Source organism: Canis lupus, chromosome 20 (assembly GCF_011100685.1).
Source record: "Canis lupus familiaris isolate Mischka breed German Shepherd chromosome 20, alternate assembly UU_Cfam_GSD_1.0, whole genome shotgun sequence".
Classification (NCBI taxonomy): Eukaryota; Metazoa; Chordata; class Mammalia; order Carnivora; family Canidae; genus Canis; species Canis lupus.
The window spans coordinates 24160718-24177738 of record NC_049241.1 but is presented as its reverse complement, the minus strand read 5'-3'; the positions used below and the strand labels follow the sequence as shown (position 1 = coordinate 24177738).

General features: G+C 38.8%; 1 protein-coding gene across 3 annotated transcripts in view; it reads right to left on the bottom strand.

Moving 5' to 3' along the window:
* SUCLG2 (succinate-CoA ligase GDP-forming subunit beta) overlaps nucleotides 1-17021 on the bottom strand; it is a 252425-nt gene that overhangs the window by 120352 nt on the left and 115052 nt on the right. For 2 of the 3 annotated variants that reach the window (XM_038565887.1, XM_038565888.1), the window contains 2 exons: nucleotides 4660-4759; nucleotides 3727-3817 (listed from right to left, as the gene is read on the bottom strand). In XM_038565887.1, the coding sequence (XP_038421815.1) occupies nucleotides 3727-3817; nucleotides 4660-4759 (191 nt within the window). Of the gene's footprint in view, nucleotides 1-3726; nucleotides 3818-4659; nucleotides 4760-6349; nucleotides 6407-17021 lie in introns of all 3 variants that reach the window. The other variant, XM_038565886.1, reaches the window with a different exon arrangement.

Genomic DNA, 17021 nt, shown 5'->3' with positions numbered 1-17021 from the left:
CATTATAATAGTAGAGACATCCTGCATATGGAAGCATATTATATCTACTTGAATGCCTCTTTTTCTTCTTGTTCTTAATATTACAACTTGGAGATCTCTCTAAGGTCTTCTACTTTGTGACTAGATGGCACTTACATGTCAATATTCATTTAATCATGTCCCTACTGACATTTTTTTTAAAGATTTTATTTATCCTGAGAGACACACACAAAGAGAGAGAGAGAGACAGACAGAGACAGAGACAGAGAGAGGCAGAGACACAGGCAGAGGGAGAAGCAGGCTCCATGCAGGAAGCCTGTTGTGGGACTTGATCCTGGGTCTCCAGGATCACACCTTGGGCCAAAGGCGGCACTAAACTGCTGAGCCACCGGGACTGCCCTACTGACAGACATTTATGTGGACTCCAATTTTTTTTTTTTAAATGCTACTTCAGTGCCTATTTTTGTACATATACCTTTGCTCATGTGTTTTAGTATCCCTGTAGATAAGGTACCTAAAAGTAAAATGGCTACGCTTTAGACTCTTCATATTTAAAAATTCAGTGAGTACCACCCAATTGCCCTAGAGAGAGATAGGCTATACCAACTGACATTCCCAATAAAAATGGTTAAAAGGTGTCTTGGATGATTTTTTTTAAAGAAAAGAATATTCATAACTAATTAGTACTAAAAGTGAAATAAAACACACTGCCTTTCCTAAAAGCAGTTCAGTAAAAGATTTGACAAAAAAAGTCAGATTAAACAGCATTACATGTTAACTACCCAGATGCCATAAAACCACTAATTTTAAGTCACATGAAATGGGATAAATATATGATGATCTAAAAAGCCATGAAGTAATGAATACAGAACTTCTTTTCAAACACATCACCAGTTAAAAATAAAATATCTTATAAGAGCCTTCATATTGATTCTCTTATCATAAATGGTAACTCATGACTATGTAAGAAATACTTCTTGGCACACAGTGTTAGGATTTTCATAGAAGCATGCTGTTTTCTAGTTCACTTTCTAATAAGAGCTAGTCTAGAAAAGGAGATTTAATGATTTTCAGCAGTTATTCTGAGAAGCAACACAACATTATAACTTTTTCAGATGTCATTCAAGAGTCCTATTCTTAATCTTCTAAAATGTTGACAGATGTGCTCCGCATTCTATCAAATTTCTATTTGTAAAGACCAGCTGCTATATCAAATGGCTTCTGTTTGGTAGAAATAACGTATCACTCTTTAAGAAAACATTCCCAGGAAAATGATGATTATCAATGGATAATTCAAGATATTTTATTTCAAGATCAGTTTTTTTGACATTACCATGCCCTCCATATAGCCCAGGATGTCAGAATATTTTAAGCATCGTTGTAGAGAGAGTCTAAATGGATTCCAAGAACATTCATCCCATGAGGACCTCAGCTGATATATTTCAAAACTATGACTTCATCTGTGACTGACACAAACAATATCATCAACACTACCTTTTTGTGGAGTCTTCCAGGGTGGAAAGCTTTTGGGAACTACTGGACCACTGAACCTGGTTGGTTGGTTGGTTTTTGTCTTTAATATCATGCCATTGAAACTGTAATCTGTAGATGAGTACCAGTGTACAAACTATTTGTAACAGGACCATGATTAGATAAGATTAAAAGTATACTTGATTTCTGAACTTCTCTCGTTGTAGGGCAGTAACCTTGGCTGGTATTGATTCGTGAAGAACATGATGAGTAGCATAGTCTCATCTACCCTATTATTATTCTAGGGAATACACCAGAAATGCACTGGCACAGACTTAGAAAAAAATATCCAATGTGTACAAATGTATGTATGAGTTTAAGCCACTTCTCAAAAAAACTTAGAAAACTAAAGTTTCTATTCTATAAAGGGAGGAGTTCTGACTGCTGTCCAAGATTTCGTAAGTTAAAAAAAGCATGTTCCTTAAAGTCACATAAAAGGGTATTGTTATAAGAATGTGGTGACATAAATTTTACACAGAAAAAGGACTGAAACGATATATGGCATTATTTCAAGGGGGTGAGAAGCCAAGGAACTTTTACTTTCTAATTTTTATATTTCTCTCAGATTGGAATTTTTTACAAGTGTGAATCACTTTTACAATCAGAAAAAAAAAAAAGAATACACTACTTAAAAGTAAATCATTCTAGTCGTTTCCTGGCAATGACTCGGTGTACAAGCATGCACTTATCTCCAGCCTTTCAGAAACCTATCTACAAACTAATTTTATGCATTACCATACAGCATGAATCTGCTGTAGGTATTTTTATATGCTTTAAAAAAGTATCACAAACTCTAATCTAAAAACTCATGGAGCCATATAAAACAACAAATTCCTACAAACAAAAGTACTAATCATGTCCTCTGCAGACAAATTTTGAAGAAGTTAACACAGGTAAAGGCTCATAACCAGATTTAAAAGGCAAATAAAAGCACTGTGTTGGGCCAAACAAAAGTCAAAACAAAATACTTTTGCGTTTTAAACAGCTCTTACATCACAGAAGCCCTGGGAAAGACAAACCAGCATAACCAGTTTTGTCAGTGTGCTATCTTGACATCTATAAAAGCTTTATGTTCTCAGAAGGAGGGAACTAATGACCACCAGTATTTCCAATCTCCTTCTTCCAGATCAAGATAGACCCAAGACAGCCCCTGTCATGGTATACTAAGAACCAACTGGCAATTTTTTTTTTTTTTTGGTCATGTCAAAAATTTTCCACACAACCCACTGTGAAAAATAAAAAACACAGAATACTACCTCAGGTCTCCCCCGCGCCAAGCACGGCACATGGGTGAGGACCATGATCTGGAATGCTGTGTCAACCAAGCAGACAGACGCTCCCCAAAATGCTGGGCCTCCATTCACCATTATGACGGAGCCTTCTAACCATCTGTGCCTGACAGGGCCAGAGTGTGTGACCTTGTAATCATATAGGGGCCAACACTCACAAAGGTCCCTGTCTTGGTCTCTTGGTATAATGTTTTGCTATAGCTGACTCGAAATTTGAACAAGGGCTCCTGCGTTTGTTTTTGTACTGGGTCCTGCAAATCAGGTAGCCAGTTGTGGTGCTTCTGTGCATGAAAAGGGCACAGCAAAGATGGACAGACTGATGGGAGCAGAGTTAGGTTCTGGCCTCGGCTCCACCACATAAAATTTTATGACTAAGGCAGGCCACTTTACTTGGGGGTTTGGGCTCTGCGTGTGTGTGTATGTGCATAATGTACACCCTTTGGACACGAGAACCCCAAAAAGATTGCTGAGACACAATACTTGCAGTGATAATAATGGTATTAATCTCAAAGTAGGGGAAAGGGACACTTAGAAAAGCAATCATAGCAAGTAATTCTGATACACAGGATGAAGATGTGGTTGTGGAGGAGCAGAGACTGTCCCACCCTGAGTAATAAGAGCTGTTGTACAAAGCCCTTTCCAGCTTTAAACAACACATGCCAGCGTTCTGAAAGGGAAAGCTGTTGATTCCATCACTCACCTGTACCCATTTTTTCTAAACGCTAATGATAATAAACACTAGTACTATTAAAGACCCCTTTTTACTTCTCCTTAAAGAATACCACAACCTAAACAGATTATATGAGGTTTAAAAAACAAAATAGCATATCACCAAAGTGCATTGCTTCATCAGATTGTCAAAACTGCAATATGATTTTCTCTTCTTTCTAACACATACACAGAAAATGACCCAAAGCATTTGTATTACCTTGTTAACTTTCACACCTTCTTTTGGAGTTTGTTTTGTTGCTAGATTATATCCAATCATCTGTTTAGCCAGCTGTCCTACAACTTGAGGGCTGAGAGAGAAGAAAAAAAAATCAATGTCTATGCTGAAAATTATTTTAAAGCAGAGTGCATACTATGTCCTCATGTCCACACTGCACAGGGTCCAGCTCCACCCTCACAGAGCCCACAGGCCTTTCTGTTCATACATTAGGTGCCTAGCACTGTACCAGAGGCTCACCGAGGGAGGGAGGAAGGGAGGGAGGGAGGGGGGAGGGGAGCGGAGAGGAGGGGGCAGAGGGAAAGGGAGTTGAGCGGAGGGAAGGGGAGGAAATTTTTACTTCCCTCTGCTATCCTCTCACCAAAATAAGTTATAGTCACACTGCTGAAATTCATAACAGATTTAGATAAGAAATAAATAACAAAGACCTGACTTGGGCAGTGTGAGAAGTATTGGCCACTAAGAGCATAGGAGGGTAAGATTCAAAGTAAATAATGAAGGTTTGTAACAGGAAAGGAGAGGAAAGTGGGCAGTGCTGGGCCCCTATACCGGAAGGCTCAGATTATTAGACAGGAGGGACAACTGAAACCATTGGTGCTGGGGAGCCACTGCAGGTTCTAGAATAGGGAAGTAACAATATGGAGGCAACATTTGTGTTATCATTCTCAACATTTGCGATGAATCACTGTGACAGAAGAAGTGTTGGGTTTTCACCAATTAAGGAAGAAAAATCCACTTATGAGAGAAAGAACACTAGGGCACTGTAGTGTCCTCTACTTGTAATTCACTTTCTTTATTTGCTACCTCCTGTTCCCACCACATTCCTACCATCTTTCTCGTGCTCCCTTCAATCATGAGCAAGATCTGCCATAACTGCTTAGCCCAAAGACACAGAATTAAAATCTCCAGACTTACTCTTTTGTTAAATGAACGCCTCCTTTCAAACCGCTACTGAAGACACCTTTTCCTCTTCCTCCAGCTAAGATCTGGGCTTTTAAAACAAATTCTTTTGCATCTGAAAAAGAAAACCCAGAGCCGGTAGTGTAATTTTTTTTTTTTTTTTTTTTTTTAAGCAACAAGCAATGTGGAAATACACATGCTTTCCAAAAGTGGTAAAAGCTCTCTTAAACTAACTTTGAAAATAAAGGCATAAAGAACTTCAAAAAAACATCAGTGCACCTAAAAACGAAGTCTTTATCGAGGATATTAAAATATCTCTTGCCAGTTTAATCTAATACTCAACCATTCCAAGAGAAAGCAAGGCATGTGTTCTCTTGCTCTTTTGAGTGTCAAAAGATGCTAAATAAACCTGGGCTGGAGGTATTAATTTTACTGTGCAATAATACTCTCATGTGGCAGAGGCACCAATCTGCTAGTCAGAAGAGCTAACTACCTGTCAGCCACCAGAGATGTCAAAGGGAAGGCTGGAGTACATGGGGGAAAGGTTTAGGACAAGATGCAAAGGAAGTGGTTAATAACTGTATTCTTAGAAACCAATAGATTTCTGAGTGGTTGCTCTAGATATTGATGGGACTGGATAAGGGAGGAGGAAATGGATTAAAACTGAAAGCAAGCAATATTTCTGAAATGTTGGCAGGGTAACAAAACGTCCTAGGGGAAAGTGGTGGTGGAATTTTCATTTCTCGACACACTCAAGGAAATGGGGGAAGTGTCTGCTTTTGACCTTTGAGACCTGAGTCAAAAACTCAAATATCTTATTGGGCCTGGCTCAAAAGTTGCATGTGTGAAGAAGCCCAGTGATGGAAATAAGGCCTTCAGCAAACAGGAGAGCTGCTGTCCCCCTCTGTCCCTCCGCCATGCAACCACCAAAAGAATAATAGGAGAAAAACAAAAAACAAAAGCCCTCAAATAAAACAGATTTCATACACCAAATAGTACACTTCTTCAGGCCACAACTGGCATTCTCTGTTCGTCCTTCATCTTTGTCTAAATTCAGAAAACTAAGTCAATCTTCTATGAGGCTTTAACAGTTTTATGATTTAACACACCAGGTTTAGAATCTGCAGAGTGGGTTTCAATCAGGCCTTCATCCCTTACCCTGCTGTTGACACCGGTCAAGTTACTTAATGTCTCTGATACCCAGTTTACTCAATTGAGAAAATATGATGAGGACTTTTTTGAGAATTAAGTCATACATGTGAATAATTTACCCCAGGAGCCTGAAAACTCCTACGATTGATGAAAAATGACTGTCACAATCAGTTCGTTTATTTTATTACCTTTCTGTATTGTAAAGAATCCAAAGGATTATTTCCACTTGGGCAGATATGAGTAAATAATAATGTTAATAATAATAACTTTGCTGGTGTCTGCCACCATTCATATAAGGTGAGGGCTCCATAAGTGTTGGCTATTTCAGCTATTTCTATCACTGTTCTTGTGACTCAAGGCAAGCAGGCAAAAGTTTGAAGAGAAGGAGCCACAGATGGTTTTATCATGGGAGCTACAGAAAGATTTGACATTATGACAGCATTGGGTAAGACAGTCACTCTAGCTGATATAGTCAGATTATTAGGGCTCATTTTCTTATTGGTTGGTCCTTCTTTCTCCTATATTTGCATAAACTCAGGAAACGAGGTTTCACCTTCTCTCAGCAGCAAACAGCTCCTCTGCTGCCTTGGACGACCTCCGACACTTGTTGCTGCCAGAGAATACGAACCATCGTAACATCAGTCAAAACCATGTCTTTTGATAAACTGGCTCACATAGAACTAGGTAAAAACCAAGATATGATGACAATTTATTATCAGAATCACACCAGGAAAGAAGTCATGCAGAACAAATTTATTCCATCATTAGGCTATTGTATGTGAGGATAGCAGTAAGAGCAAGGACTCTGTAGTCAAACAGACCTAAAATCTCCAACTCTGCCTATCACTTTCTTTGTAGAGAGGAAAAGAAAGAGGCTCAGAAAGCTAAGAGTGATATGCCTGTCTGTAAAATGGTTATAATGAAGTAATCTACAGTGTTAGGATGATGTGAAGAATAAATGAGACATGGTAGGTAAAGTGCTTATCCCTATGCCAGGCACATTACAAAGAAGTCAAAGTATGATAGCTATCATCACTAATTATTTTCAGCAATTAACCCAAAAAATGGCATATAGGAAAACATTTCCTATTTCTTTTCTGAAGACATAAGTGGAAAAATACTTCTTGCTGTCTACTCAGATTTTTAATTGTGATCACTTCAAATTCCTTAAAAAGGATAACCAGCATTCCATTGCTATTATCAATTTTCATATGCTTGTCATCCAGAAGAAAGAGATGCTTTTCTCTACGAGTTTTCCAGCAGCTAAACTTGAAAGCCAAACAGAATACCTAATTGGGCATTGTTAATTGGCACTGCATAGGCTAAATTAAATCAGCCTTAGGCATGAACCATCAAGATAGAGAAGCAGCTGTAGCCTCAATGAAGTGCTATCAATTACATGTGTCACCATTTGACCACTTGTCAAAAGACTCCATGCCACCAAACTGGTAGACCAAACAACTACTTGGGTTCTATGCAGCCAAATTGAGACAGGTAGCAAAAGACAAAGGAAAAGACTGTCCAGGGCAGCCCAGGTGGCTCAGCGGTTTAGGGCTGCCTTCAGCACAGGGTCTGATCCTGGAGACCTGGGATCGAGTCTCATGTCCGGATCCCTGCATGGAGCCTGCTTCTCTCTCTGCCTGCGTCTCTGCCTCTCATTCTCTCTGTGTCTCTCATGAATAAAAAAAAAAAAAAAAGACCGTCCAATCTACGTACATCTCCTGCCACTTAACCTCAGGCCAAAAATAAGTTCACTAAAATCATCTCTTCTTGTTAAATCATAAGCGCTAAATCAGTGTAGTATGTCAATACACCAAAGAAAATCAAGTTTTTCTCATCGTCACTGAAACTCACATGAAGTAATTTAATTCAGTTATTTACTCAAAGAGCTAAAAATTAAGTGGGCAAGTCCTATTGAACAGTATCTAGTCTTTTCATTCAATATTAATCAAGTTGATTTCACACAATGTTTCCATTTTATTTAAAAATCTGACTTCTCCAAATACAAAAGTTTCTGGGTTTTTCTGTTTGTTTTTCACATCACCTCCCTATCCCCAAACAAAATTATAAAAGAATATCCCAGACACAAAATCCAATTTTTATCTAACATAAGATGATTTAACCATACTTTAGGATAACAAGCTAAAAAAAGAGATGGAGAAAAAAAAAAAAAAAACCATGTATTGCATGGAAATATATTACCACATATATTTTTTTAAAGATTTTATTAATTTATTCATGAGAGACAGAGAGAGAGAGAGAGAGAGAGAGAGAGAGAAAAGCAGGCATAGGCACAGGCAGAGGGAGAAGTAGGCTCCACGCAGGGAGCCCGACGTGGGACTTGATCCCAGGACTCCAGGATCATACCCTAGGCCGAAGGCAAACGCCAAACCACTGAGCCACCCAGGGATCCCCCATATTGCCACTTATATACTGATACTGGACTGGACTTCTAGTTGTTAAAAACCCAGGTAAGTATTAACTCCAACTTCTTTGCCCTTAACAACTATTCTTATATGCAGCAGCCTAAACATGCAATACATTCACTTCAGTTTTTTTTCCTTTCTGGTGAATTTCTGTTAATCCACAGTGATCATGGCTAGGATTCCACTTGGTTAGATGGGAATCAGATTCTATAATGTGTAAATATTTTACGATAAGAAGGACTGTAAGTGACATATTTCATAAGCTTATAAATATGTAAGATTCTCTACCATATCACTTCTGAGAATAACATCTGTAGCCATATAGGAAGCCTAAAAAAAAACCCATGCCATGGTCTTGTTCTCTATTAGCCACATTAAAATAATGCTTTCTCAAATGTTTTCCTCTCATTCCTTACCACAAGTGTCATTCTAATTACAATAACAGTTTTTTTTTAAAGATTTTATTTATTTATTCATGATAGTCAGAGAGAGAGAGAGAGAGAAAGAGAGAGAGAGAGAGAGAGAGGCAGAGACACAGGCAGAGGGAGAAGCAGGCTCCATGCAGGGACCCCGACGTGGGATTTGATCCCGGGTCTCCAGGATCGCGCCCTGGGCCAAAGGCAGGCGCCAAACCGCTACACCACCCAGGGATCCCCAATAACAGTTTTATATAAATTTTTATAGTTCCCCAATAGTCCCAGGCTGGATAATAAACATTCTTGGAAGCGTTATCAAATCTAAAAGAAAAAAAATTAAATTCATTAAGGAAAGCATAACCTAAAGAGAATAAATAAGAAACGTTTTTCATCAGGCAAGCTTTGTAAAACTGGTTCCCTGTGCTTTTCAGGGACAGCATTCTGAAAATCTATTTATGCAAAATAATGCTTACAAGAAACAGCTCAGAATTGTAATGCAAAAGGACCTAGTAAATGTCTGAAATGTTTTTCAGAAGTATCAATAAGAATGTTATTTTCCACTATCTTTTTAAAACAGTTTAGTGAATTCAACATTGCTCTCTTTAAAAATATAACAGTTTTCTAAATACAAATGTATCATTGTATACATCAAGATCATGAAGGTGATCATCTATTTTGAGTCAATAACATTGGAGTTGTTGGGGGGGGGAGGACTATGAATTCCATGGTTCACCAACCAGAGCAAAACTGGAATATCCAGTTTTCAGCACAATTGCATGGCATAATTTCCAGCATGGAGATCACCTTTCATGAGGTTTGAGAGGATTCTTAATTGAGAAAGTTACAATGTATTTCAGGTTGATCTATCACTAGAAGGTAAGAAGGAGGAGGAGCGTGAGGCAGGAGAAAAGTCTAAGATATTACAGAAAGAGGAACCTTTATAAAGGACATACAATTACAGGGTGACAAATTAGAGGCCTAAGTGCCAATTTCCCAAAGAAAATGAGTTCATTTCTGTGATTTTATGATGATCCCAGAACCCAAACTTAAAATTGGAGAATTACCTATCTTCAAATATCTCCTGTTGATGGGAGTCCTATTTCCTCAAGTTGTAATGAGGTCACTGGGAATTAGATAATATTCCAATGACTCTTCCTATGTGCTCTGTGGCATCCCTGAGGCTAAAACAATTACTTCAACTTTATACATGTCTGACATGGGCTTGCCCAACACTAGAAAAGAGAATTTCAAATACGTAAGACATCAGAATAAACTATTTCATCATTGGTAACATCCCTTGATTGAATTAGGATTAGAGATAACTTAGCTCCCCATCAGATTGTTACTCATCAAAGATTTAAACTGCACATGCCTGAAACAGTCATTTTTAAAGTAAAAGATGGAACTATGGCCATCTCAAGGACAAGAGTTTTGTGATACAGAATGTAAGTTGTTCAGGGAGAGATTATTTTAGTGTTTTTTTGTTTTGTTTTGTTTTTTTGGTTTTTTTGAGAGAAAGAGAGAGAGCGTGCACGCACAGGGCGGGGGTGCTGAGGGAGAGACAGAATATTAAGCAGGCTCACACCCATCACACCCAGGCTCACCCAAATTGAGCCATGGGGGGCTCAATCTGATGACCCTGAGATTATGACCTGAGATGAAGTCAAGAGTCAGATGCATAACCAACTGAGCCACCCAGGTGCCCCAGGAGACATTATTTTACATTAAGAACTCCTTTACTGATAAAGCTTTTATAGAAGTTTTAAATCCTAAAGTTCCTATCAAATATACTAGTCAATTAATTCCACATTTTATAAGGTAATTATTTCATCTGGAGAATGTAGGGGGGCATGATAATACCACTTGGAGTAGTTTATTGATTATAAAGTACGTAAGAACATCATCATAAGAAAACATGCTTTTGCTTTCAAGGGAACACTTTTAATTTTAGTTCCTATAAAAATTCCTAAATTAAAGTTTGATAAATCATTGTTTTTCCATATTGCCATACCTAAGAAATACTGTATACGTATTACTACATTATAGCTCCCATTAAAATCTATAATGAAAAACTAGCCTACTCTTCTGATTGTGTCACTAATGTTATTAATTGCTTTCATAACCATTAATACAGAATTCATTGGTGAAAAAATTTTTAAAGCTAGACAAAAATTACCTCAGAAAGGCTCAATTCAGTTGTAATATCTTACTCTTTCTATAGTTTAAGACTGATAAAACAATCTTACAATTTGCCTATTAAAAGATATATTTCTTTTTTTAAGATTTTATTTATTTATTTTAGAGAGAGAAAGTGTGGGGAGGGGCAGAGGGAGAAGGAGAGAAAGAATCCTCAAGCAGACTGCACTGAGTGCAGAGCTGACACGGGGGTCCATCCGAGGACCCAGAAATCATGACCTGAACCAAAATCAAGAGTCAAATGTTCAACTGACTCAGCCACCCAGGCACCCCTAGAAAAAAATATTTCTATAAAAAAGCTTAAGGACAGAACCTCCTAACACTGATGGCAAAAACACCCATATGATCTTACTTAAAGTAGCTGTATCTTATCAAAGAACTTCTAATACTGTAAGATTGCAACCATAGGACATGAAACAGATCTTCTACAAATGAAGCCATTTGAAAAAAAGGAGAATTTTTTAGAAAAAAGAAAGTTTCTTCAGAAAAAGAATTTCCAGAAGAAATCTCTACCGTGTTCAATACAGATTACAGGACAGATTTATGATATACATTGATAAAAAAGTATCTGTGTAACATCTGTGACTCCCAACAGATCCTGGAAATAGTCATGGAAGATGAAAAGCATTTATGAACACCATAGCATTTCCACAGTATTTTGTAGCATATTTAAAGGGAAAGGATAAAGGGAAACTAGCTATAAAAAATAATTTTCTTTCATATTTTCATAGGAAAGATGTCTTCAATCAGAATTCAATTAGGGAAGCAAAACCACTATGAGTTATGGATAAGGGAACTATCATAGGAACTAAAGCTGACACAATTAGTGGAGATGCTTAGAAACGGAAGGTCAGAAAAAGGGGGTGAGAGGATCACAGAAGTCACCAATCAAGAGAAAGCAGGACATCCAGGATAGGTGAATATGGGACTCATGACAGGTCTGGGTCCATGTTAATCAGTAGGGTTAGCAGATGGGAGACTAGCTAGCTGGACACAGGGCAGAGAAGAACAAGGACAAGTGGGACCCCCTTGCCAGCATCTCTGTATTTGTCCATCTGTACATCACAGAGAAATGGCTGCGTTCCAAATTCTGTGCAAACTCCTCATTTAGCCAACTCTAACTCAAATTTACACATGGAAGGGGATTCTGGGAAATGTAGTTACAGCTTAACCAAGTCTACACCGTAGAAATTACCACACATGGTAGTAACAAGCCATCTTGAAGGCAGAGTCCACAAGTGTTGCAGGGGCAGAATTAACATCTCTAAACTTCTTGGGTGTGGCTTAAGAACCCATCCTGGGCTAAGAATCCCCTCCTGTGGCAGCAAGCAGACAACCAGAAGCTATCTTTGAATAGAGACAAAAACAGACCTCTCATGGATCTTAACCAGTGATGAACAAGAGGAGGGGAAAGATGGCAACATCCAGAACTGATATAAATATAAATTCATATAACAAAATGAAGGTTTTATTTTCTATAGCAACAGGGATGACTATGAAATTTAAAATGTTATATACACATTGCTTGGCTACACCCATATTTAAAGATGTTTCTTTCTCTTTCACAGAAATATTACTAGTATTGTGAGATCTCCCACTTTCTTGATTGGAAACCTTGTCTTTTCCCTATTTTGTCTTGGTACCTCAATTTCTCTATGTGGCCCTCCATTTGGTGAGAGGTGCCATATGCTACTGTCTGGACTCCGCTCAGCTATTTGCTATCATTCTGCCAGCCATGGTCACACTACCACCAGGTTCCTCTAGGCTTCTCCCTTGTCACAACCAAGGAAGATCTTTCAGTTTCTCATGAGTGCTCAAGTAGAGTAGTTGAGTCCCTAGTGACACAGCTTTTCCCTTTACAGGACAATCTCTATTCCAAATGCACACATGCTCCAGGGGACGATGGCACAGTCAGTCACTGCCACACTCTAACCCTAGGACCTCTGTGCCCTCAAAGCTGCCAGGTCACCTCCTTTCCTCATTCACAGAGATCGTCTCACAGAGCCCCTCACTCTCTATCCAACTCTGCTCCCTAGAGATCCTTTCTCCAGACAGGCCTATCTGTCTGATTTCACAGCCAAGGAATGCACTCAAAATCCTTCTCACAGACCTCTGAGCGAATTGCAAATCAAGAAATAGGACTGAGTACCTACCTGATCCATGCTACTGGGAAAGTCACAACAGTTAAGAAGCACCTAGAATGTCTTCAGACAATTAGGAGGTCCACCTACCCAGTCCTCACAGAAAACCAGTCCCACTTCTATGAACATCAACAATGAAATAAGGATTTTTCACTGAAATATAATTAAAATTGTGAAACACTTGAAAACAACCAAAATATCCATCAGCACTGGACATATGGGGTTTGAGAAAAAAATTTTATATAACCATATAAGGAATTAATACAATACTATATGTCCATTAATGATGACTAATATATCTTTATGTGTGAATATGGGGATATATCTACATACCTATAGGCTCTGAATAAATCTTAATGATCAATATTTAAAAAAACAAATACATCTGTGACTAAGTTATGCAGTGATAATGAAGTCTACATGAACACTAACTAAACTATTATGAAGTTACCTTAAGGGGCTAAGGAGTGGTATTATGGGTGGTACATTATATCCTTTCAGTATTGATTTACATTTTTTGGTCCCAATTATCACATGTTGTCCTAAAAACAAATAAAAAATAAGAGTTTAAAATGTGACACAAACATAGGCAGTTATTCATAGTGGTTAGTCTTGAATATTCCAATGTTCCCTTCTGTATCAGCCTTTATAACTTTATCATGTGGGTCAGAGATTGCCTATATTTGCAGAGGCCTCCAAAAGACATCTTCAGGAAACAAGGCTCAACATCTAACAACAGGACCTCCAAAAGTGTCATGCAAGAAAACAGAGTGGCAGGAAAATGTGCTGCCCTTTTCAAATATGTACTGAGCACAAACTCTGTGGAAATACAAAGATTAAAAAAATCAGGGTCCCTGCTTTCAAAAACTTAAAATCTCTTAAAGAAAAGAGAGAGAAACAAATAATTCCTGAAAAATATCAGGACAGTAATAATTGTTAAGAACACAGCGCAGAGAAAAGGGGACATGGTTAAGCTAGGCAGGGCCAAGTTAAGCTAGCCATAAAGGAGGGTTGAGTGACATCGCAAGGAAGAGATGGGTTTTCCAATTAGACAGGGCTGGGGAGTAAAGACATGAATGGGTCAGCAATTGAGAAGGGCTACTTTGCTTTTCCATATGTATTTGCTTGGCTTCTTAGTTATCTATTTAAGTTAGAAATCATGAGAGCATCACCTGGAATAAACCAGTAAAGCATGTCAAGATTCAGCACTGCAAATCACTCACATTTGTTATTTCAGATCCTCAGAAAACCTCTCCACATTAAAGTTCATTTACCTATATTTAAGAATAGAAAATAAATAGGAAAACACACTTATGGCCTTTGTTAAATTTAGTTACTTTTGCCCTAAGCGCTTTTAAGATCTCCCATAATTTTATCAGGATGGTCCTAAAAATATAAAAAATAAAAACATAGCAGGTAAGCTAATTCTCAAACAGAGTCCCTGTGAAAGCTCCCAAGGGGTCAGTGAGATTCAAACTGTGCCACGGTTTTAACAGCAGCAATAATAAAGGATATTTCCACCCCTCCCAACCTGCAAATAAACACAACTTTCAGATTTGAAATCTGCTACAATTCCAAATGCCAGAGACACAGAATTCCAAACAACGGCTTGGTGATGTTGCCATAAAAAGAAACCCAGGTTTTTATTTTCCATATTAAGTGGTGTATGACACACTAGAGTTCAACAGAGGCTAGGAATGACTTACCTTAAGAGAGATGAAAGATCTCAGAACCCCTTGTCCATGTAACCTACGGAGGTCCAGCATCATTTGTTATGTTGCTTTCAAATTGTATTGAGTTTTAAATTGCAGTGTCCTGCTCTTTCATTGCCTGTCCTGATCCATTCATTGTGTCTGAAATCTCTGTCTATTGCTTGAATGTTAAGCACAAAGAAGACTTTAGATTGCATCCTGGAGGGTGAAACTTTGCAGCTTCCATAAGCTGGGAAGAGTTTATATTTGGCTGACTTTCAAGGGTTATGAAGACCTGAGAAATACTTACTGTTTCCTTTTCTCTCTAAGACCGCTCTCTTTGGTTCCCTTCCTTCCTCCTTTTGTCCCTCTAATCCTTGTAAATACATCCAAGTCACTCAAGTGCACATTCGACTGTATCTGAGATCACTGACTTTATTTTCAACAGGTCCATTCAACAGCCAAACAGATCAGCATGGACTTCAAATTCCACCTCCTATCACCTCCACCTTAGAGCTACTCTCAAGGGGTGCCTAGGTGCTCAGATGGTTAAGTGTCTGCCTTCAGCTCAGGTCATGATCTCTCAGGGTCCTGGGATCAAGCGCTGCATCAGACTCCTGGTTCAGTGGAGAGCCTGCTTCTCCCTCTGCCCATACCCCCTGCTTTTGTGCTCTCTTTCTCTCTCTCAAATAAGTAAAATCTTAAAAAAAAAAAAAAAAAAAAAGGAAAAACTAGTTTTATTTTTTTATTATTATTATTTTTTTTAATCTATGATAATCACAGAGAGAGAGAGAGAGAGAGAGAGAGAGAGATGGGCAAAGACATAGGCAGAGGGAGAAGCAGGCTCCATGCACCGGGAGCCCGATGTGGGTTTCGATCCCGGGTCTCCAGGATCACGCCCTGGGCCAAAGGCAGGCGCCAAACCGCTGCGCCACCCAGGGATCCCGAAAAACTAGTTTTAAATAAGGACTTATGCACTTATATCCCTGGGAATGCAGTGCTTGATGTATCAACCTTTTCTCTATACCTGACCTCACAAACCACAAACCTAGATCTACTTTCTTGGGCTGTCTTCACAACAATTTTTCTGATTATTTCTGAAGCATTCAAGCTAGAATAGTCTTCTTTGCTAGGACTTCCTGCATCTTAAGAGAAAAAAAATGCCTGGTTTGAGCAAGAATTCATACTAGAGGGGACCAGGTCAAGTGTTACAAATAGGAAATTAAGGAATTCATGAGCTGCTATGCATCTGACTTCCTGGGAAAAATAATAGAATTTTTTTGAGTTGACTTTGGAGTCGCAACACTCACAACAACACAGAAAAAAATGTCCAAGGTCTAGCATCCACATCTGGTAAAATTCAAAGAAAATTCTGGCAGCTTTAAAGTAGTTCTCCAATGGTTTTGGTGTGGGCAGAGAAAAACTGAGTCCTGTTTCACACTTGACCAATCAAGCAGTCCAATATGAGGATACCCTCTGAAATTTCAATCATTATAAGACATTTACTCTGAAAATTCACATTTCATTGTTGCAGCTGGAAAACTAACATCTAAGTCTACTCCTCCTACCTACTGACAGCTCATTCTCCTTTCAAAATGTAGCCAATATTTGTTCTATATCCCACATTTACCCTCAACACCATAGTTTTTTACTCTGTTTTCCACCTCAGTTTCCAGAAGCATGGTATCAGACATCCAGAAGTAAACAGCACACCCACAGAATTACCTAAAATATTCTCCTTCCGGCCCCCACTGCTGATGTCTCTAAACCAAGCTGCAGCTTTTTCCAGGTTCCTGACCCTTTCTCCTGGCCTCCCAGCATGAGGATGGTACAGGTGTCATAATACATAAACATGATTTGACTGCAAGGAGGGAGGGAGAGCCTGAATCTCCCAGGACACAGGTCCATAAACCAAAAACAGGAAAAGCCCCAAATAGGAAATAGCCTAGCCTTACACCAAGGGAGTTAAGTTTTATGATGAACAAAATTAACATTGACTTAGGAATGCTACGAAGTCTAACAAAGCAGATGCCACTTCTTCTCTGAAGGGCCTTCTAGTTCAAAGGAGATGCTAGGCCAAGGGCGATCAATGGTGCCAGGGAGTGGTTCTGTCAAACTTAATGAAGCCACTCTCAGTTTTGCTAATCATACTCCTCACACCTTCTCTTTTATGGAAGTCTCTGCTGAAGAGCACACACAGCACGATGCAGAATGAGATCACCTCATTCCCCTGAAAATGACCAAATGACAGTGCCATGCACACAGTGGGCCCTCAGCATATATATGGTCATTCATTTATCCTCTTCACTCCCTTTGCTCTGTGAACTCACAACCATAGTGTTCGTTAGGACTTTT